This window comes from Oryza sativa, chromosome 5 (genome assembly GCF_034140825.1).
Source record: "Oryza sativa Japonica Group chromosome 5, ASM3414082v1".
Classification (NCBI taxonomy): domain Eukaryota; kingdom Viridiplantae; phylum Streptophyta; class Magnoliopsida; order Poales; family Poaceae; genus Oryza; species Oryza sativa.
This window is the reverse complement of record NC_089039.1, coordinates 1,042,684-1,065,981: the sequence shown is the minus strand read 5'-3', so window position 1 is coordinate 1,065,981 and position 23,298 is coordinate 1,042,684. Positions and strand designations below refer to the sequence as shown.

The window sequence follows — 23,298 nt, the reverse complement described above, 5'->3', positions numbered from 1 at the left end:
CATTTTTGGGTTTTTCTTACTGTCAGAAAAGGTGTCTGAAACATGTACATCCATAATCCATTGCATGATTTCAGCAACATGGAACTCCATGGTAAGTTTCTTGAATTAGTAATGCATGTTCAACTTGACAAGACAGATGTTTCTACTAGCACAAGAGCCCTAGTATTTGGCAAAGTTGAGAAGTTAAGTTTGCACCAACCTGCTTCAGAAGAAAAAGGAAGTTTGGAAATACAAGTCTCTGAAGACAGTGTAACAGCTGGTTGTACACATGTACCATATCAGAAGAATTTGAGCTGAAGTGTCTGAAACTTTAAGCCGCCATTTCATACTGACCAAATAAGCTAGTAGGACAGACGTCTCCCTCTGACCCATCTGCTGACCTGAACCTGAAGATTGAGCAAGTAAATCATGTGTGGTGCAACCTTTTCAATACTACAAATTTAAACTGTTTGGCAGAACTAACCATCCGAATGATGATAGAAAACCATGCCTTTTTGGCAGCACCAATTCAACAAAAGGATCAATGCAACCGAACATCTTTTAATTTCAGTTTCCTTGAGGAAACCCAAATGTGCAACAACTTGTTGCATCCTTGTCATTATCATTTAGCCAGGAGCAAGGCACCAGCTAAAAACAGATAGAGGAAGGAAATATATGATTATTAAAACAGAGTTAGGTAGCATACGTCAAATGGTACAAAATTCAGTATACCATGCCTTTTTTTTTTTACTTTTGATATTTTCAATGCTGCCCATCTTCTTAACTGTGTGACATATTTATTGTTGATAATAACTATTAACTAATAACAGTGTAACTCTCAGTTGTACACAACATATACAACTGCACATTTCTTTATCGTAGCTGTGAAATATAGTTTCTTACTATTGAACATATACTGTTACAGAACATATAGTTTTGCACATTTGTTCAAAAAGAGCTACTCATTTTTTAACATCTGTTTATCATTGATCAACTCTCTTCTTCTATAGTGAAATGCAGGAGCTCCTTGCCGTTCCCTTGAAAAAATAATAATAGTAGAAGGCATAAAAATAAAATCAGAGAGAGCCTCAGAACAGAAGGGTCATTGAGAAACAGTATATCAACATGTAATTCTGTATGTTTTAGTGTATAACAGCCAGTAAAACTGAACACATTCACATACATGAACTGCATCTTCAACAAAATGAGAAAATTACACAAACAAATACACTACTAGCATATCACACATTTCTTGCTGTCATTAATTCAGACATCATATCAGCTGAACATGATCGGCCCCTCTCTCTCTACCTCCTCTTGTTCTTGCTGCCGACGAGCAAGACGACGTAGAAGAGAGCCCGGAAGAAGAACCCCCACGCCACGGTGACCAGCAGGCACTTCCACTTGCCAATGTCAGTGACGGCCTGCTGCGCCAGCACGTCGGCGCCGGTGGTGACGCAGGTGTTCGCCGTCATGTTGGTGCCGAGCGTCTTGCTGATGGCATCGAGCACCTTGAGCTTGACGGCCCTGGACATGGCGCCGATCGGCGTCCCGTCGAACATCTCGACGCCGCGGGAGAAGCACCGCGTCGCGTCGCGGAACTCGTTCTGGAGCACCGCCTGGTACGGGTACTTGACGAGCGACAGGTAGTGGAACCAGATCCAGTAGCTCGGGATGCGGTCGCGGTTGATGAAGAAGCCGGAGAAGAGCAGGAAGTAGGCGAGGATGGCGACGACCACCGTGTATCCCAGCATGACGTGCGGCACCACCGCGGACAGGAACGTCACGAACCCGCTCCCCGCCCAGAACGACGCCAGGATGATCAGCACGAAGAACAGGAACGAACCGCCGCCGCCGGCGAGGCCGACGGCGAAGAAGGTGGTCACCGCGAACGCCAGCGACAGGAACACCAGCGGCGGGAACGCGACGACGGCGTTGGCGAACACGTAGGAGAGTCTCCGGTACGCGTTGTGCGCTGTCTCTCGGAGGTAGATGTGGCGCTCCTGGACGAACACCGGCAGCGCGTCGGCGCAGACGTAGAACATGGTGGACATCGCCATGGCGAAGAAGCCGAGACGCTCCTGGACTCCCTTGGGCGTGTCGTCGAGGCGCCAGAAGATGGTGGCGAGGATGAACCCCGTCACCATGATCGTGCCGAGCCGCATCACGAACAGCTCCGGCATGCGCCCCGTGTTCGTGAAGGATCGCTTCATCAGCACCCACACCTCGACGGACAGCGGGTTCGCGAACGTCGGCACCGAGGTCGACGACGCCGTCCCCGAGCCGCTGCCGGCGACGAGCTTCCCCCTCGACACGCTCTCCGTGATGGCGAGCTCGAGTGGCATGGTGCATCGCTTGCTGTCCTTGCTGTCAGCTGCCGGGAGTGCGGCGTGCATGGACTGCCACTTGACGTTGAAGTCGGCGAGCGGGGCGGCGCCGTCGGGCTGGTGCTCGAGCTCGCGGATGGTGTCGAGCGCGAACTCGGCCGGGTTCTCGTTGTCCGGGATGGGGTCGCCGAACTCGGAGAAGAAGGGCTTGAGCCCCACCGGCGTGCCGGCGTAGACGGTGCGGCCGCGGGAGAGGAGGAGGAGGCGGTCGAGGATGTTGAGGATGCGCGCGCTGGGCTGGTGGATGGTCATGATGACGACGCTGCCGCTCTGCGCGATGCGGCGGAGCACCTGCACCACCATGAACGCGCTCGCCGAGTCCAGCCCGGAGGTGGGCTCGTCGAGGAACAGCAGGATGGGGTCGTGGACGATGTCCGTGCCGATGGACACGCGGCGGCGCTCCCCGCCGGACACGCCGCGGTGGGCCTCGTCGCCGATGATGGTGTCCGCGGCGCGCGCGAGGCCGAGCTGGTCGATGAGCGCGTCGACGCGGGCGCGCTTCTTGTCCGGCGAGAGCGCGCGCGGGAGGCGGAACTCGGCGGCGAACAGCAGCGTCTCCCGCACGGTGAGCATCGGGTACAGCAGGTCGTCCTGCATGACGTACGCGGAGATGGCGCGGAGGCGGCGCCCATGGAGCGGCTCGCCGTTGAGCTCGACGGCGCCGCGGAGGCTCTCCCGCGCGATGCGGCCGGCGAGCGCGTCGACCAGCGTGGACTTGCCGGACCCGCTGGCCCCCATGACGGCGAACAGCTCGCCGTCCCGCGCCTCGCCGGAGATGCCGTCGAGCAGCGCCTTGGTGGGCGCGTCGGGCGGCGCCGGCGCGTCCGCGGACGCCAGGCGGTTGCTGTGGCGGCGGCGGCGGCTCGACGGCAGGCACGACAGGACCCCGCCGCCGCCCTTCCTGACGCTGTACGAGAGGTCGGTGAAGGACAGCAGGTACGGCACCGGCGGGCCGGCCGCCGCGGTCGCCGCGCCGCCGCCGGAGTCGACGTCGAGCACCGTGTGGGCGGAGGTCGCCATGCAGAACGGATCACTTGCAGAATGGATCACACCGCGGTGTTAGTTTGCGGTGCGGTGCGTGTTGGTCGCGGCCTTTATATAGGAGCGTGTTTGGTTGGCTCGATTTGGGTTCAGACTTGAAGACTCGTGTCAGGCTAAACAATCGACTGTGCAAATTTAATTTACTCATCACGATAAAGTCAGCAATGTGTAATCAAGAATGTAAGGTATGGATCAAGTGCGCAATCAATTGCTTTTCTTACAACTGTTCTATATACGGAGAATTACGGAAATTATAGTGTGAGATTTTAAATTTGTAGCGTACAATTTGGAATTTGCATCGTAAGTATATAAAAAATTTGTAGTCTATGATATGGAGTTTATAGTATAAACAGATGTCTAAAAACTTGAATATTTTCTGATGGAAAATATAGCACCATCAATATGAATATTTCTTGATGAAAATTTGAGTAGTATTTATAAAGTTCAAAGCCTAAAATAATGAACTATACATGGGCCATTCTCATCACAATTGGGCTGGGCTCTGGGCCTGCTCGGCCCACCATTCAGTGACTCGGTGAACGTTGGTGTGAAGCATAGAAGGCGTGAACGTGCACGTGCCCCGCGCCGCCGAGAGGAAACACGACAACTCAAACCAATCCTGTCCGTCCATTCATCCCGTAGACAATCTGACCCGTCCATCCAGATCTGCGACGCCGAATAAATAGCCCTCCTCCTCCCACATCCCGAGCTCCGCCCTTCTGACAGCCGCCGCATCCGCGCCGCCCCCGACCTAGGATTTCGCCGCCATTCTCCTCCAAGGTTCGAGATCCTCCTCCCCGAGCTCCGGATTTTTTTTTCTCAATTTTTCTCTCGCTGTTGTTCGATTCCGTTCCTGCACGCGCGCGCGCGCGCGCTCGCCGTAGGTTCGTTTGTTTCATCGATTATAGCAACCTAGTGTGGGGAAGGAAGGGATAGGAGCGAAATCGGAATCGAACATGTCAGATTTGGAGGCCATCGACCATGGCTGCCCCATCGATCGCCGGCGCGGGTTTGTAGAGCTTCGCGTCGCCTGTGTGCCGCTCGCAGAGAGGATTTGGTCATGTTGCATCTGATTGGATTTACTTTTCGCCGAGGGCAACAAGTAACAAGCTCTAGATAATTTTTGACCTGAAATCAGAAAGCTCAAGTAAAAAGGGTAAAGCTGTGAAGCCTCTTAAACCCATATGTTTAAACCCCCACCCTTGTGCTTAAACCCCTCTTATGTATAGGTTTATGTGAGTATTAATGATAGCATAGACTGTTGGTGACGCGCTGCTTTCTTTGTAAGTGGACATTGATGATTCTATCATATAGTGCAAGCGCCCCAGTTTTTAGTCTCTGCTATGTGTTAATTAGTTCATGCAACCTAAGATGCTACAATTGCTCATATTGTGATTCTTTGTAGTTACATTGAATTGTTTGCAGGCACGTCAAGTAGATTTATTTCATGTTAGTCCTAAGATTACAGGTTCTTATAGGGGATGCTATGGCTAGACTTGCCTTAACTGATTCTTTGTGAACTTTAATGGCTGCATCTATGCCTGTTGATCTTGTGTATGCTGCTCTGGGCGGCAAGGCCTATCTAATCATGCCATAGCTCATCCTCTAATGTGATTACTTGCTAGGCCCCCTAAATATGAGTCTATTCTGTAGTGAAATGGATGTTGTAATTATCAAAAACTTCTATTCCGTTAGTTTTTCCTGCATAAAAAAGCATCCACTAACTGTAGATCTTCATTTGTACCAGTATTCATCCTCCTTCCAATCATTCATTAGATTTTGAATAGTACTGATGTATTTTTGCTGTTGTCTTCAGGAGATGCCGCGCTATGATGATCGTTATGGAAGCACGCGCTTGTATGTTGGTAGACTGTCTTCCCGCACTCGTTCTCGTGACCTAGAATACCATTTCAGCAGATATGGAAGGTACGGACAGAACCATGGTCCTTAAGATTTTATTTCTCTGAAGCGCAGATTTTTTGCAGAAGTTTATGGATTTTTTTTCTGTTAAATTTGTAATAAGCTGCATTTTCTGTGTATAAATGTAAAACACTATTACTATGATAACACTTGCTAAACAGTTGATATTACAACAACTTGGTACGTTCAAATTTCACTGTAGAAATTTAATTATTTCCCATTAAAATTGTAACCTTTCCAAATTGTGTGCGAGTCTTCTGTGCTGAGCATAGACTAGTAAGCACTGGATCCTTCCTACCCTTTCCAATGGGCCAGCTCATAGCAGTTGTTGGGTTCAGTGGTACCACTCTTTTTTCAGCTACTTTGTGGACGAGTTCCTTGAAGCCTTTTGGTGTGGCATTTTCTATTAATTCTTAAAGTATGCTGTAGAAGTACCCCCCCGGGTCTTGTGTGTTTGACTTGAATGATCTTGTTGAAGGTTTTTCGGTTTTTTACACAAACCGGGAGGTCTGTGATGGTCTGGTGGAAGGGGTGCCCTTGGTGGAATTGGTGGCCATTCTTCCAAAGTTTGTCGAGGACTTTGTTGAAGGGCGCCCTTGGTGTAATGTTATTGACTGTTTTAGTGGACGTTGCAAGTCGGTGATGCATTTGAGTACTTGAATCATGATGGCTTACTGTTTGGCAACCATTGGTGCAGAATACGTGAAGTGGAGTTGAAGCGCGACTACGCATTTATTGTATGTGAATTATTCTTCCCTCATTTTTTTCTCTCTTTTCTAAATTGTACCTTTTAGTTCACAAGTCCAACATTTTTCGGATGTCTCTTTTACCAAACAGGAGTTCAGTGATCCCCGTGATGCTGAGGAAGCAAGGTACAACCTTGATGGCAGGGATGTTGATGGAAGCCGCATTCTTGTTGAGTTTGCTAAAGGGGTATGCTGTTCTTCGGTTGCTTCTCTAAGCACATCCTGATTCTATTTTTTTTCTTTAATATGAAGCTGCTGCTGAATTGATCTGTATTTTTTGTTGACTGATGCTCTTTTCAACAAATTGAGCATGCAGGTTCCACGTGGTCCTGGTGGTTCACGTGAATATATGGGGAGAGGACCTCCTCCTGGAACAGGTCGGTGTTTTAACTGTGGGATTGATGGTCACTGGGCAAGAGACTGCAAGGCTGGTGACTGGAAGAACAAATGTTACCGCTGTGGGGAGAGAGGTCACATAGAAAGAAACTGTCAAAACAGCCCAAGAAATCTCAGGTATTGATTGATAAGTTGATCTGATAAAGAGCAGCACTTGCAATTGTTCCGAGGTACTGTATTTGAATAATTTAACTTAGATTTCTCCAATGCATACTTCTTTTTTTTTCAGGCGTGAGAGAAGTTATTCATGCTCTCCATCGCCACGCCGTGGACGTGGTCGCAGTCGGAGCTATAGCCGGAGCCGGAGCCGGAGCCGCAGTTACAGGTATGCTTCAAACGCCACATGTTCAAATTATAATACACCATGCTGTCTGTCCAAATCACAGATATGTTATGTTGACCTCACCCTGCTTCTTTTACATTCTTTATATCAGCCGGTCTAGGTCCAGATCCCTGTCTGGATCTCCCAGGGCACGCAGAGAGCTTGAAAGATCAAGGAGTCTTAGTTACAGCAGGAGTCCCAGGCGATCCATCTCCCCAGCAGCAAATGAAAAGAAGCGCAGCCCCACCCCTGATGGTAGCCGTAGTCCAAGGAGTCCACAGGACCAGGTGAGCCCACCACCCAAGGATAATGCTGAGCGTAATGGCTCAGATCACGGTGACAGCCCCCGGGGCAGGGAGAACAGCAGGAGCCCGTCTGATGGCTACCGTAGCCCTGCAGCTGCCAACGGGCGCAGCCCAAGCCCAAGGAACAATGGAAGCCCTAGCCCAATGGACAACGGTAGCCGAAGTCCTAGGGATGGAAATGGTGACGGTGGTAGCCGTGGTGGCTCACGCTCACCTAGACCGAGCGAGTCTCCTGAAGCCTGAAATTTAATCGCAGTCTATGGCGTTCGTCATGCTATGGTTGTAATGGTTACATTCCCGGTTTAAGACGAGATGAGTGTATTTGCTCTTTTCTCAAAAACGACAGCGTATTTTGTTACTTTGTGAATGTCATGCTATGGTTGTAATAGTCACAGTCCTGTTTTAAGACGAGATAAGTGTATTTGGTTCTTTTCTCAAAACGACAGCGTATTTTGCTATTGGTGTACGATGGATGGTCCGTTGAACTTCCAAATCACATTGTTTTTGCAGATAGATTTGTATCTTCAGATTGAAAATTTTGTTGCTTTGCGCGCTGAACGACGTCGATGGCAGTTACCTTTTATCTTTGAAGTGCTAAATGTTGTTGTAGACCTCAGAAGCTGCTTTGGAAGTTTGTGGTGGCTCAGGTGTTCTCGACTTCTCGTCTTCGTACTCTGAATCTCATCTCATGTCAGCTCGTGGCAACAAATGTGTGCAGCTAGTAGCTACTGTAAACAGCTACATTTGTCTTGTACTCTTGTCTCGTGTTTCTGTTGGTCAGAAACATGCTTGGAATTAATGCCCATAAAGAGAGCATAAGGAAGGATTACCCCAGTTACTAACGCTAACACGCTTTGCAGCTGTCAAGATTACCCCAGTTACCCCATAAAGAGACCATCACTAACACGCTTTGCAGCGGGCATTTGGAGTAGCACTTAACAAGCAGAGCCTAAAAGCAGTAAAGCACGCAGTAATCGGAATAAGGGCATGTTTGGTTGGACACCAGACGTAAGCCTGAGACCAGCCGGGACCTTGTTTGGTTGGTGTCCTGACCTTAGTTTCTCCTTCCCTGGCCTGAGCTCTTTTGGAGCCTTATTAGCCTGAGTCAGGCGAGCTCCAGGGCGGCGCAGCTACGCTCATTAATCCTAATTACCGCTTATAATAATGTAGTATAGGTACTGTAAATTGTAGAAGCAACCGACCATACAAATATATTTTATTTGTGCTTTCAAGGAGGGATACAACACATCCAAATATTTTATTTTTTTGCTAACACTTTATAACAACCGTAATAATTAAAAGCTTAATCACGTTTAGTTTTCACAGGCGCGGAAGAACAACCAAACAGACAAGTGAGACAAGTGTTCAGGCTGCCTGAGCAGGCAAAATTTATCATCCTATCAGGTAGCTCTCAGGCACCCAAATTTTTCAGGCATGTTGGTGAGGGCATCAACCAAATAGGCCCTAAGTGTGCGTACGACTGCACCTGTTCGACCTGCATATCACTGTACATAAGCTCAAGTTTTAAATCGTTTTGACAGGTCCAAGTGAATGCTTATGAACTCCGTGATTGATTGGTTCAGCGCAGTTGTATGAGAGTTGGATGTATAGCACTACTCCACAGTAATATGAACGCCAGTGGTCATATATGGATGTATATATACGACGCCAGTGTTCGACTGATGGCCGACTTCATTACGGCATCACCTGCGCGTGTCAGATTCTATTACAGAATGAGACATTTGCCGTCTGAGCCTTTCATTGTGGCTATGGTCATACTCTCTTCGTCCCATTTAATGTACAATCATGCTTTTCCGTACTAAATTTTGTTCATTCGTTTTATTTATTTTTTAAAAAAAATCATACCTAAAATATTATTTATGTTTTATCATCCCATAACAATAAAATACTAATTAAAAAAAATTAAACAACATGGACGATCAAATTTAAACACGAAAATTTATGGTTGCACTTAGAATAGTATGGAGGACACAATAGCTGGACAACAAGGTTGTACCGGCACGTATATCATTTTCGCCGTAATATAGCTCTCTTGTACTACTGACGTGCCGAATCGGTCTCGGTCTATAGAGCCCCGACCGAGCCGGACTCGTCCGACCGAGTCGGACTCCACCTCGGACTAATCGATCCCATTTAAATCGCCATCACTCCGCGCGCTCTCCCATCCATCCATCATCCAAGTCAACAAGACAAGCCCGAGTTTTGTGCCACTCTACACAACACACACATGGCGATCCTCCCCGGCGACTGCGTCGTGCTCGACATCGACGACGCCGCCGCCCAATCCACGCCGGTGCCGTACGCCCTCACGTTCACCGACCTCTCCTACACCGTCGGCAGCCGCCGCGCCGGCCTGCTGCCGCCGTTGCCGACGGACGCGCCGCCGGCCAAGGCGCTGCTCGACGGCATCTCCGGCGAGGCGCGCGACGGCGAGGTCCTGGCCGTCATGGGCGCCAGCGGGTCCGGAAAGTCGACGCTGCTCGATGCGCTCGCCGGGCGCATCGCGCGGGGGAGCCTCCGCGGCAGGGTGGAGCTCAACGGCGAGGCGCTCCACGGCCGCCGCGTCCGGGCGATCTCCGCGTACGTCATGCAGGACGACGTGCTGTACCCGATGCTCACGGTGCGGGAGACGCTCATGTTCGCCGCCGAGTTCCGCCTCCCGCGCGCGCTCTCGCCGGACAAGAAGCGCGCCCGCGTCGACGCGCTCATCGGCCAGCTCGGCCTCGCCCGCGCCGCGGACACCATCGTCGGCGACGAGGCCCACCGCGGCGTGTCCGGCGGCGAGCGCCGCCGCGTCTCCATCGGCACGGACATCGTCCACGACCCCATCCTGCTGTTCCTCGACGAGCCCACCTCCGGGCTGGACTCGGCGAGCGCGTTCATGGTGGTGCAGGTGCTCCGCCGCATCGCGCAGAGCGGCAGCGTCATCGTCATGACCATCCACCAGCCCAGCGCGCGCATCCTCAACATCCTCGACCGCCTCCTCCTCCTCTCCCGCGGCCGCACCGTCTACGCCGGCTCGCCGTCGGGGCTCAAGCCCTTCTTCTCCGTGTTCGGCTACCCCATCCCGGACAACGAGAACCTCGTCGAGTTCGCACTCGACACCATCCGCGAGCTCGAGCACCAGCCCGACGGCGCCGCCATGCTCGTCAAGTTCAGCTCAAGATGGCAATCATCGCTCGGCGCTCTCCTGGACACCAAGGACGACAAGGACCGCAGTCAGCGATGCACCATGCCGCTCGAGCTCGCCATCGCGGAGAGCGTGTCGAGGGGGAAGCTCGTCGCCGGCAGCGGCTCGGGGACATTGTCATCGACGTCGGTGCCGACGTACGCGAACCCGTGGTACGTGGAGGTGTGGGTGCTGATGAAGAGGGCGTTCACCAACACGAGGCGCATGCCGGAGCTGTTCGTGATGCGGCTCGGCACGATCATGGTGACGGGGTTCATCCTCGCCACCATCTTCTGGCGCCTCGACGACACGCCCAAGGGAGTCCAGGAGCGTCTCGGCTTCTTCGCCATGGCCATGTCCACCATGTTCTACGTCTGCGCCGACGCGCTGCCGGTGTTCGTCCAGGAGCGCCACATCTACCTCCGGGAAACGGCGCACAACGCGTACCGGAGACTCTCCTACGTGGTGGCCAACACCGCCGTCGCGTTCCCGCCGCTGGTGGTGCTGTCGCTGGCGTTCGCGGTGACCACCTTCTTCGCCGTCAGGCTCTCCGGCGGTGGCGCGTCGTTCGCCTTCTTCGCGCTGACCGTGCTGGCGTCGTTCTGGGCGGGGAGCGGGTTCGTGACGTTCCTGTCCGCGGTGGTGCCGCACGTCATGCTGGGATACACGGTGGTCGTCGCCATCCTCGCCTACTTCCTGCTCTTCTCCGGCTTCTTCATCAACCGCGACCGCATCCCCAGCTACTGGATCTGGTTCCACTACCTGTCGCTGGTCAAGTATCCGTACCAGGCGGTGCTCCAGAACGAGTTCCGCGACGCGGCGCGGTGCTTCTCCCGCGGCGTCGAGATGTTCGACGGGACGCCGATCGGCGCCATGTCCAAGGCCGTCAAGCTCAAGGTGCTCGACGCCATCGGCGCCACGCTCGGCGCGCCATTGACGGCGGAGACGTGCGTGGTGACCGGCGCCGACGTGCTGGCGCAGCAGGCTGTCACGGACATCGGCAGGTGGAAGTGCTTGCTGGTCACCGTGGCGTTTGGTTTCTTTTTCCGGTTTCTGTTCTATATCGTGCTGCACTTTGGCAGCAAGAACAAGAGGCGCTAAGCCCTTTGGTATGTATGTGTCAAGTGCATGTTTGTAATACTTCATTTTTTAAAAATTTTGTATTCATACTTGAAAGCCATGTAAAATTCTTTGATCAGATTTGATGATAATAAAGAATTGAGGAAATGTTCAATTCATATTAGGTCTTGTTTGGCACAATTACAGTTCTCATATCCACATTGGATTTGAAGTTTGTATGTTTATTTATAGTGGTTCAAAATTCTATATTTCACCTAAAATGAAAATAAAATGATTAATTCAAATGTTATCAATTTAATTATAGTTCCAGGTCCATGGATAGAGGTTGAAATACCCAGCTCTAAGAAATCTTGGATCTAGAGCTATGCCAAACACTCCTTTAATATCTGATATATGAGTTCACCAATATGCAAGTTCATATTCGGTCTGCATAAGTTCTAAAAAAACAACAAATTAAATTTTAACTAAGAACGGCAAAACATACTTTTTTTTAGAAGAACGACGGCATAAGTTCTGCTGGAATTTAAATTAGGGAAAAGGCCGAAGCCTAGCAAAGAGTTTACAGGGACTGTAATAGAGATGAAATACAGCTTAAGAAGCAAAGTAAATCAGGGGGGGCTTAAAAGCTAGTTTGCGCAAATCCAAATCTTGCTTGATAAGATGTGCTACTTCATTTACTGAGAAGTAAAAATTTTGAAAAAATCTTCTGTTTCTTTCTTGCAAGATGTTCCACCAAGTAGTAAGTAGCGAGCCTCTGATAATCCGTATTTGAGCTTTGCTTCCCACATGGTTGGTTCCATTCCACCAAGTTTCAACGTCAGGGGGATGGGACGAGGTTATAGGGGTCAGGTTTTGGAACTGGTAGATTAGAACTACAAAACATACTATCGAGGGATTAAAAGAGTTTCCCTCTAAACTTTGTAAACTTGTTCTGTTGTAAAGGTGGGTGACGATGGTTCCGTCGTACGCATATGCTATACTTATGCAGAAATAATAGTTTGACCCATTCTTACAACACAACAAAAAAAAAGTATAACAATCGAAAAGGGGATTGAATTAATTTGAAGCATAAGGTTATGCAAATTTTCATTAACTTTAGATTGAGACTCATCAATACGAGTGCTTCTTAAATAATGATGTATCTTCTTTTGTGTTGGTGTGATTTATGAGTGGGTTATCAGCATGCCATTTCATCTTCTGCCTCTTACCGGCTGGTGCATTGCTTCGCTCGATCGATGAATATGATCGAGAGGGCCAGTCTTCGGTAATGAATGGTTACATTTTTATGCAAAGTTAAAATGATGGAAAGCACAGGAGTGGAATATCTAATTCTGAATAAGATGACAAGATGGAAACACAGGAAGCTGCTATCGTACAAATATGGAGTAAGCGGCAGTAAACCAGATTTTGCTACCGTTCTCTTGGGTGGACGATTTCCCTCTATCAACTAGTCAAAGCTGAAATCAGAAAGCAAAATGGATTAATTAATTAACGTTGTTCTTTTTTTTAAGAAAAAGAATTGTATATCTGTGGAGATTATGGTTACCCCATATCTACATAGCGGTTATATTCCAGCTGGATATACGGTACCAAATATAGATAGAATATCTTTATGAGGACTCGGGTTAGATTCTAAACTTGTATGTCAAGAAAATACCCGGGATCCTAGTCGGTTACGATTGTATTTTATCTGTAATCCCATATTCCGTTAGGATATGGACTGTACTTTGTAATACGGATCCCTTCCCCTATATAAGGAGAGGTCCGGGTTCCTCTTGGGACGATTCTTTTTTCTCCCAATCATACAATCAATAACACACTTGGCGGAATTATCCCCGGACAGGAGTAGGGTATTACTTCTTGAATAAGAAGGCCTGAACCTGTATAAAATTCCTTATCTCTAAACCCATCCACTTTCCTAGCTTGATAGCCACCCCCTTTTATTATTGCCGAAATCTTGTTTCGACAGTTGGCGCGCCAGGTAGGGGTCCGTCAAGTTCTCGCCGACTAAGTGCGATGGGTTTCATTTCTGGCATCGACGACTTCGCCTTCCCCCCCGGGCAGGCGTTTCAGTTCGGCAGCCTCAACTTCATCACCAACGACTTCGGCAAGATCTCTCTCCTTGACTCGGATTCAAACCAGTCGGGGAGAGACCAGGTCCCCGTGCCCTTCGGTATTCCGAACTCGGCCGAGGCCTACTCCAAGATCATCTCTCCCGAGTCGGCTTCAAACCACTCGGGCGAGATCCAATCTACTCTTCCGCGACCAGATCAAGACGATGGGTCCTATCCCTCAATCCTGATGAAACTTCCTGATGATTTGGCCGCTGTCTTCACTGCCAAGACATCTCCCATTCGAAGATCTAGGCGAGCTCCGGCTTCGGCCCCGATCCAATCTAGATCCAGAGAGGTTGGCGTTATACTCCAACCTCTTGGGACAGTCTCGACGAAAGAGTTGGATGGTTACCTTAGCTCCCCCGGCGTTAGTTCTCGACTAACCGAGATCCTCGACTACGACGATTTCGGCTACCACTACGACCACGGCGACCTCGACAACTTCGACGACAGCTATGAGGATAACTACATGCCCCTCTTCTTCGGCGTATTCATGGCTGACAATGAAACGGAGGAACAACGCCAAGCCCGAGAAGTAGACCAAGATCGTGCACGCCAAGAAGCTGAACGTCGCCGACTGGAGGAAGAGCGACAGCGACAGGAGCGAGAACGACTACAACGTGAGCAGCAAGATCACGAACGGATTGCAAAGGAGGCTGAAGATCGACGGCAACGCGCCTTGGAATCTGGGCGCCGAGCGAGAGAACTCATTGGGCAACAAGACGTCGATGGAACAGCGGTCTTTCGCACCCCCCAGCAGAACGTGGTTGCAGCAATCACTCTCCTCGACACCCTCCTCAAGGAAGACGCACTCAACCAAGCTGATCATGTTGTCAACATCTTGAACCAGACGAAGACCATGATCGCTGCCTCGGTTCCAGCCAACTCCGCAAGCACCCGCACCCTGACTGGTAGCCGAATCCTTCACTTCCGATCTCATGATTATTATCAGCCAAGCCTCAGCATCACCGGCACAGGTTCTAGTCGCAGGAGCAGGGGTCACGACGAACGATCTGTTCACACGCCTCCCGAACGTCACAGGGAGCGCCGAGTCGAACGGCCTCGCTCTCCACCCCACCAGCGTCCCGTCGACCTTCGCGACACGATCAACCAGCGCCGTGCAGCACGAGGTCACCGTCATTCACCAAATCGCCACGACGACGACGTGGATAGAGTAGCTGCCTTCACTAATGACCTGCGTCGAGTGGATTGGCCAGCCGGCTTTAAGCCGACTGGAAACGAGAAGTATGACGACACCACTAATCCAGAGTCTTGGCTCACCGTCTACGGACTCGCAATCCGCGCAGCAGGAGGAGACAGCAAGGCCATGGCAAACTATCTACCAGTGGCCCTAGCGGACTCCGCCCGATCCTGGCTCCACGGACTACCCCGTGGCACGATCGGATCATGGGCGGAACTTCGTGATCATTTCATCGCCAACTTCTAGGGCACCTTTGAACGCCCCGGCACACAGTTTGATCTCTACAACGTCGTTCAGAAGTCTGGAGAATCCCTTCGAGATTACATCTGACGCTTCTCCGAACAACGCAACAAGATCTCCGACATCACCGACGACGTCATCATCGCCGCCTTCACTAAAGGCATTCGCCACGACGACCTAGTCGGCAAGTTCGGACGTAAGCCTCCCAGGACGGTTAAGCAGATGTTCGAAAAAGCCAACGAGTATGCCAAAGCCGAAGATGCTATCACCGCGTCCAAACAGTCGGGCACCACTTAGAAGCCAAAGAAGGACACGCCGACTGCAGGAGGGAGTGGAAGTAACAACTACAAGGATCGCAAGCGTAAGCCCGAAGAACTTGTGGCGACCATCTCTCCATCTTCCCGACAACGTTCCCGCGTCAACACCTTCGACAAGATAATGAACTCCCAATGTCCGCATCATCCCAACTCCAACCACGTGGCCAAAGATTGCTTCGTCTACAAACAGTTCACGGAGCAATACGTCAAGAACGCACGTAAACCTTCAGACGGAGATCAAGGCACATCAAAGAAGAAAGACGATGAAGACGATGCCCCGACTGGTTTTCAAGATCATCGCAAAGAACTTAATCACATCTTCGGCGGACCCCTGGCTTATGAGTCTAAGAGAAAACAGAAGCTAACAGAACGGGAGATCAATGCGGTTCAGCTTAACACACCCCAATATCTTCGGTGGTCAGAGATAGCACTTAAGTTCGACCGCTCGGATCATCCCGACCAAGTGGTCCACCCGGGGCGGTACCCCCTGGTACTAGACCCAGTGGTTCGCAATGTCAAGCTCCGACGGACTCTCATCGATGGTGGCAGCGCACTCAACATCCTTTTCGCTAAGACCCTGGACGATATGCAGATTCCTCGCACGGAATTAAAACCGAGTAATGCACCCTTCCACGGTGTTATCCCAGGATTGTCAGCTACACCACTCGGCCAGATCACTCTTCCAGTTACCTTCGGCACTCGAGAGAATTTCCGCACAGAAAATGTTTGTTTCGAAGTTGCTGATTTCGAGACAGCATACCATGCTATACTCGGACGACCGGCTTTAGCTAAATTTATGGCCGTCCCACACTACACCTACATGATGATGAAGATGCCTGGTCCTCGAGGAGTCATATCACAACGGAGCGACATCAAGCAGGCCGTCACATGCGACAAAGAAAGTTGCAAGATGGCCCAAACCCACGAGACTACTCTCGCCCGCGAAGAGATCCGACTGGCTGCGACCACGGCAAGCGAAGGAGAAGTGCCTGCAACCAAGCTGACGAAGACCGAAGAAAGTGATGCCAAGACGAAAAAGATTCCCTTAGATCCCTCCGATCCTGATAAGACTGCTGTAATAGGCGCTGAGTTAGATTGTAAATAGGAAAGCGCGCTCATCACCTTTCTTCAGAATAATAAAGACATTTTTGCGTAGAAACCATCCGATATGCCTGGTATCCCCAGAGAGGTGATTGAGCACTCTTTACATGTTAAGGAAGACGCCAAACCCATCAAGCAATGACTCCGCCGTTTTGCACAGGACAGGAAGGATGCGATCAAGGAGGAATTAACCAAGCTATTAGCAGCAGGCTTCATTAAGGAAGTCCTTCATCCCGACTGGCTGGCTAACCCAGTCCTGGTTCGGAAAAAGACGGGGCAATGGCGCATGTGTGTCGATTATACCGACCTCAACAAATCTTGTCCCAAAGACCCTTTTCGGTTACCTCGCATTGACCAGGTGGTCGATTCAACGGCCGGCTGTGAGTTACTCAGCTTCTTGGACTGTTACTCGGGATATCATCAGATCCGACTAAAAGAATCCGACTGCTTGAAGACTTCGTTTATTACGCCCTTTGGGGCCTACTGCTACATCACCATGCCCTTTGGATTGAAGAACGCAGGAGCAACCTATCAACGCATGATTCAAAGATGTTTTTCAACTCAGATCGGTCGCAATGTTGAAGCCTATGTTGATGATGTAGTTGTCAAGACCAAGCAGAAGGATGACCTGATTGCGGATTTAGAAGAAACTTTTACAAGCATTCGTGCTTTCAAGATGAAACTAAACCCGGAAAAGTGCATCTTCGGAGTACCGTCAGGGAAGTTGCTCGGATTTATGGTATCTCAAAGAGGCATACAGGCCAACCCGGAGAAAATCAACGCCATCCTCAACATGAAACCGCCAAGCTCCCAAAAAGACGTCCAAAAGCTGACTGGTTGCATGGCGGCGCTCAGCCGGTTCGTCTCACGACTCGGCGAGCGGGGGATGCTCTTCTTCAAGCTGCTGAAGAAAACTGACAATTTCCAGTGGGGACCCGAAGCACAAAAAGCCTTTGAAGACTTCAAGAGACTTCTCACTACTCCACCAGTTTTGGCCTCGCCGCATCCACAAGAGCCGCTACTGTTATATGTGTCAGCGACCTCTCAGGTTGTGAGCACGGTCCTGGTTGTTGAGCGTGAAGAGGAAGGCCATATTCAAAAAGTCCAATGACCAATTTATTTTGTTAGCGAGGTTTTAGCCGACTCCAAGACCAGATATCCTCAGGTTCAAAAGTTATTATATGGTGTCTTAAATACCGTCAGGAAATTATCTCACTACTTTCAAAGTCACTCGGTCACGGTGGTCACATCATTTCCACTCGGAGATATACTTCATAATCGCGAAGCAAATGGACGGATTGCGAAGTGGGCCTTATAGTTGATGTCTTTGGACATATCATTCAAGCCACGAACTTCGATCAAGTCTCAAGCTTTAGCTGATTTCCTTGCCGAGTGGACCGAGTGCCAAGAAAACATGCTAGAGAAAAAGATGGAATATTGGACTATGCATTTTGATGGGTCAAAGAGGCTTACAGGCACTGGAGCTGGGGTCGTCTTGATTTCCCCGACTGGAGAAAGATTGAGCTACGTATTGTGGATACATTTTTCTGCGTCCCATAACGTGGCGGAATATGAGGCGCTACTTCATGGACTAAGGATTGCATTATCTCTAGGTATTCGCCGACTAATCGTCCGTGGAGACTCTCAGTTGGTTGTCAATCAAGTCATGAAAGAGTGGTCATGCCTAGATGATAATATGACCGCTTATCGACAAGAGGTACACAAGTTGGAAAATAAATTTGATGGACTTGAGCTCACCCATGTTCTCCGACATAATAATGAAGCAGCCGACAGACTGGCCAATTTTGGTTCAAAACGGGAAGCAGCTCCTTCAAATGTGTTTGTCGAACACCTTTACGAACCAACCGTGCCCAGAAAAGAGACAGTCGAAGCCATGGATACTCAAGGCATAAGCATGATCGAAGCCGACTAGAGAGAACCGTTTATAAAATTTTTGAGCAGGCAAGAACTCCCTCAAGACAAAAACGAAGCCGAGCGGATTTCCAGATGCAGCAGACTTTACATTATTCATGAGGCTGAGTTGTACAAGAAAAGTCCATCAGGAATACTGCAGCGCTGTGTGTCTTTGGAAGAAGCGAGACAATTGTTGAAGGATATACATTCTGGTATTTGTGGTAATCATGCCGCCGCACGGACCATTGTCAGCAAAGCTTACTGGCAAGGTTTTTTCTGGCCTACAGCTGTGTCTGATGCTGACAAGTTTGTGCGGACATGCGAAGGTTGTCAATTTTTTGCCAGACAAACTCATTTGCCAGCCCAAGAGTTGCAAACCATCCCGTTGTCCTGGCCGTTTGCGGTCTGGGGGCTTGACATGGTCGGCTCGTTTAAAAGGGCAGTCGGCGGTTACACGCATCTCTTTGTGGCTATCAACAAATTCTCCAAGTGGATTGAGGCTAAACCGGTCATCACGATCACAGCAGATAAAGCTAGAGATTTTTTCATCAACATTGTGCATCGGTTTGGGGTACCTAATCGGATCATCACTGATAATGGCACTCAATTCACTGGCGGAGCATTTAAAGACTTTTGTGAAGACTTTGGCATCAAAATTTGTTACGCCTCCGTGGCACACCCCATGAGTAACGGACAAGTCGAACGTGCTAACGGCATGATACTTCAAGGGATCAAAGCACGAGTTTTTGACCGACTACGTCCCTACGCTGGCAAGTGGGTAGATCAGCTGCCGTCCGTACTTTGGTCTTTACGCACTACTCCTAGTCGGGCCACCGACCAGTCGCCGTTCTTTTTGGTTTATTGTGCAGAAGCAATGTTGCCGAGTGAAGTGGAATTTGAATCACTACGATTTCGGAACTTCAACGAGGAGGGCTATGAAGAGGGCCGAGTAGACGACATCAATCGACTAGAAGAAGCTCGAGAAGCAGCTTTAATTCAGTCGACTCGATATTTGTAAGGGTTGCGCCGTTATCATAATCAGAATGTTCGATCGCGAGCCTTTTTAGTCGGCGACCTGGTTCTGAGGAAAATTCAAACAACACAGGATCGGCATAAATTATCTCCCTTATGGGAAGGACCGTTCATAATTGCTGAAGTTACTCGGCCAGGTTCTTATCGACTCAAGCGCGAAGACGGTACTCTCATCAACAATTCTTGGAATATTGAACACCTTCGTCGATTTTATGCTTAGGCATTTCGTTTGTATCTTTCCTCTTTGACTGCTAACTTCAAGTTTTTTCCTTGAAGTTTTCAGTCAGGGGGCTACTATGATAATAATGGAGTGTGATTTTTATGAATTCAATTTGCTTACTTGATGTATCATTGCCCTGTTTGATTTCTTGGCTTAGTCAATGAGGACTGAAAGTTTTTTAACAACTTTTGCGGGTTTTAGGCTCAACAAGGTTTGACAAAAACTTTTAAGAAATCAGGAACTAAGTTAAGATATCAAGCACAACATAAATTCATCAGTATTGTACAAATTGTGCCTCCATCATCATTATTCATCAAAATCATTGGTACATTAGTTAGTCAGTCTTTTCATCATCAGAATTATCAGGACCAGTCGGTCGATGATCGGTGTCCTAGAATCTCTCAACTACATCAGCAGCAATCTTGTCAGTGGCTTTCTGCGCATCGCTGATGAGGTCAAGAGCAGCTTCTTCGCTCGTCCCATCTGCAAAGCCATCAATGGCATCAACGTCAACCCTCGGATAAAGAGATTTGGTCATTGCCAACGCTAGACTTGCTCCTATACTTCCAGCTTCTTTGATGTTCTTGAAATATATATCCGGAGCAACTCTCAGCTTGTCGAAAATTTCAGAAGCATCAAGTGCACTCGGGCCGTTGTTATTGAAGAACATCGCTTGAACAATTGGGGCAGCAGCGTTAGCAACCTCATCCCAGGCTCCTTCAAGTTTTTTGATCTTGCCAACCAGGACGTCGAATTGAGCTTGAGACTTGATCTTGCGGTCTGCATCAACAGATTCACATTCATAAGTCAGCATATGGAGGATAATGGCTTTTGAAGTATTGATTGTCGATACCTTCAACTTCCTTTAAAGCCAAGTCTTTTTGTCTTGCCAGTTCTGCCTTGTCATTTTCCAGAATTTGAATCTGCTTCTCCAACTGAGATATCTTGGCAGCTTGCACTACATTAACCCCGGTTAATCATGATTACAAAGACAACGGCACAAGTTAGTTGGGCAGAGTTTGTGCGTACCTTTTGATGAGCCACTCAGTTCAAAATTGGATTCCTGAAGCTCAGCAATTCGATCCCTCAGATCATGCTCATTTTTCCTGGCAAGCTCTTTTGTTTCGTACAGCTGACTCCTGGTGGCTTCGAGGGTCCCGAGATGAGGGACTAGCCTCTCTAAGGTTGCCGTTTTAGCTTCGTTCCTAAGATGAATCCTCTGCAAGACAGTTTAATTAGCGCCTAGATTAAATAGCAAACGAGACGGTTGAGGTCAGGCGCCAAAGAGCTTACATTTACAATACGGGTGGCTTGGCTGAGTGCCTTTTTCAGCAAGCATACCTCCTCGTCTTCTTTTTGCTTATTTATTACGATTCCTTGAGGCTGCATGTTGTCATCCCACCACTTGACCAGAATGGGAGGGCGTGAATCCTCAACTGCTTGTATCCGGAGGATCTCTTCTTCATCACCAATCATTGGCCCTAGTGTATTCATGAATAAAGGTGAGGAGATCAAATAAAGGCTGTTGGATCGACATGATCTCAGATGGTGTGTTTACCTGTGATAATTCCCGGTCGAGAACGGGTGGACTCTTGTGTCCTCACAGGAGATCTGGTTTCTGAGTCGTTGCCAGCTTCTTTTCCGGGAGGACTGTTTGTTTGAGCTTCAACCTCGGGAGTTTTTTGGCTTGGCCCTGTATCCGACTGGTTTTCAGTCGGGGGCTCCTGGTGAACTCCGACTCCAGCTCCGGCCGACTGGCTCACAGTCGGGGGTTCGTCGCTGGGTTCTACATTGTCGCTTGCCTGCGGATTATCACTCAGGTGATCTTTTGCAGTCGGCCTGGTTTCTTTTGAGGGATCCGCTTCCCTGCCGGCCAGGTCAGAGTCTTTTCCAGAAGGATCTATATCAGATGGTTTCCTGCAAGTTTGATTATCAGTATTATTATTGCACCGAGCGCGCATCACCGCAAGGGAGATCGTTATAGGAGTTATACCTGGAAGACTTCCTGATCTTTGGCACAGGACGACTGGATGTTTTCTTCCTTGGAGTAGACTACTTCGGCAGTTTTTTGGTTGCCTCTCGGTCTCCAAGCTTTCTAGCAGTGTCGCCTTCGTCGTCGCTTAAAACCACCTTCCTCTTGCGAGAATTTGGCTGGCCGACTGGATCAGGAGCACTTGGTTGAGTTTCAGACCGAATTCTTGGTCCACCGCTCCCTTGCCCAGTTTGGTGGTAGGGAGATCGGTGTTGAGCGATTGGGGGATCCGACTTCATCAAAGCAAATTCCTGGGCGTGATATCCTTTATTGTTAACTGATTCAACAAACAGATAAGACTGTATTTTGAGAAAGGCTGAGATGTTTGAGTGCATACCGGTGGAGGAGGGTTGAATGCATTGAATGGCACAACGGGCAGCAGATGTGAATAGCTGACAACAATAGCGTTTGAGAAGATCTTGTACATTCTTTCTTTCATGACCTTAAAGTCAAGAGAATCTGGATCTTCCCGATTTGGATCATGCTTGCCATCAAACTCAAAAGCCGTGCGGGATCTCTCTTTGATTGGAGCTAATCGACTTTTGATGAAGTGCCGAGTGATCTGTTCTCCCTGCAAACCTTGTTCCTTCAGTTTTAGCATGCGTTCCATCAATTCCACTGCCTGAGCAGCTTCATCTCCCATAGGCAATGAATTCCATGTGTCCTGGTAGACCGGAGGAAGACAACAGTACTCGGGGAGTGCGGGCTTAGGATTCTGAACATAGAACCAGTTTGCATGCCAGCCTTTGTTTGAGGTTTTGAAGGGCATGGAGAAATATTTTTGGCTCAAGGTTCCTCTGAGTTGGAAACCAGCTCCCCCAACAACGCACGGTTTGCTCTTGTTTGGCTGGGGCTTGAGGAAGAAGATGCGGCGGAACAAGGCGAAATGAGGCCTAATGCCAGAAAAGCTTCGCAGGCATGGATAAAATTGGCAATATGCACTATGGAGTTTGGATTCAAGTGATGCAAGCTAATCCCGTAGAAGTTCAGAATCCCCCGAAAGAATCTTGAGGTTGGAAGAGAAAATCCGCCATAGAAGAAATGAGCAAATACCACGATTTCGTGTGTGTCGGGGGTCGGGAATGCTTCGCCGAACGCCGGTCGCCACCCGATAATCTCCTTCGCTGGGAGAACGCCGTGCGCCACCATCTCCTTCAGATTATCTTCTGTCACATCGGAGGGCGCCCACTGACTCTCGAAGCTTTCTCTTTCTTCCGCCATGAATGTGAACTGGATGGTTTAATTTGGTCTGAGATATGGCTGGAGAGGAATGGGGAATCGGAGCGGTGGACGCGGGGAGAAATTTCGCGAAGTTTTTGAGGGTGGGTTGGAGCAGATTGATGAACCCTAGCTTCGTCGGCGTGGTTCTATACTGTAGCACGGAGTGGGGAATGGCGAGAGTCTCGGCGGGGAAGACGAAACGACGTTTGGACTTCGGTGTTTTTAGGGTATCGGAAGTACTAATGGGCCTGGGCCTATACAGTACTTCAGCCCAATTATGTTTTCAGCGTGGCCCATTGTGATCCCTAGGGACTTAGGCGCTTTTTGCTTTGGCAATATGTGCTCATAATGATGTGGCCCGATGCTATTAAAATCCTTTTTAACGCGATTCAATAATTCTTTGGAATTATTATGATGCATATGAAAAGGTGCCCGATAGAAAGGTGTTATACCATTTTTGTAAGCTTTTTTAGGCTGCAAAAGCTGTTTGGGTTGATTTGAGATGACTGATTTATTAATAGCCATTCTTTTAGCATGTTA

General features: G+C 49.2%; 3 protein-coding genes across 3 annotated transcripts; 2 read left to right on the top strand and 1 right to left on the bottom strand.

Moving 5' to 3' along the window:
* Positions 1–1,084: 1,084 nt before the first annotated feature.
* LOC4337645 (ABC transporter G family member 16) lies at positions 1,085–3,431 on the bottom strand. Its single transcript, XM_015782005.3, has one exon. The coding sequence runs from the start codon at positions 3,384–3,386 to the stop codon at positions 1,287–1,289; it is 2,100 nt and encodes a 699-aa protein (XP_015637491.1). The 5' UTR covers positions 3,387–3,431; the 3' UTR covers positions 1,085–1,286.
* A 697-nt stretch (positions 3,432–4,128) lies between these two features.
* Positions 4,129–7,562, top strand: LOC4337644 (serine/arginine-rich splicing factor RS2Z33). Its single transcript, XM_015785170.3, has 7 exons — positions 4,129–4,187; positions 5,224–5,333; positions 6,025–6,064; positions 6,165–6,260; positions 6,390–6,586; positions 6,699–6,794; positions 6,904–7,562. The coding sequence occupies exons 2-7, from the start codon at positions 5,227–5,229 to the stop codon at positions 7,337–7,339; spliced, it is 972 nt and encodes a 323-aa protein (XP_015640656.1). The 5' UTR covers positions 4,129–4,187; positions 5,224–5,226; the 3' UTR covers positions 7,340–7,562.
* A 1,728-nt stretch (positions 7,563–9,290) lies between these two features.
* LOC4337643 (ABC transporter G family member 16) lies at positions 9,291–11,523 on the top strand. The gene has a single exon (XM_015783010.3). The coding sequence runs from the start codon at positions 9,345–9,347 to the stop codon at positions 11,385–11,387; it is 2,043 nt and encodes a 680-aa protein (XP_015638496.1). The 5' UTR covers positions 9,291–9,344; the 3' UTR covers positions 11,388–11,523.
* The last annotated feature ends 11,775 nt before the right edge of the window (positions 11,524–23,298 follow it).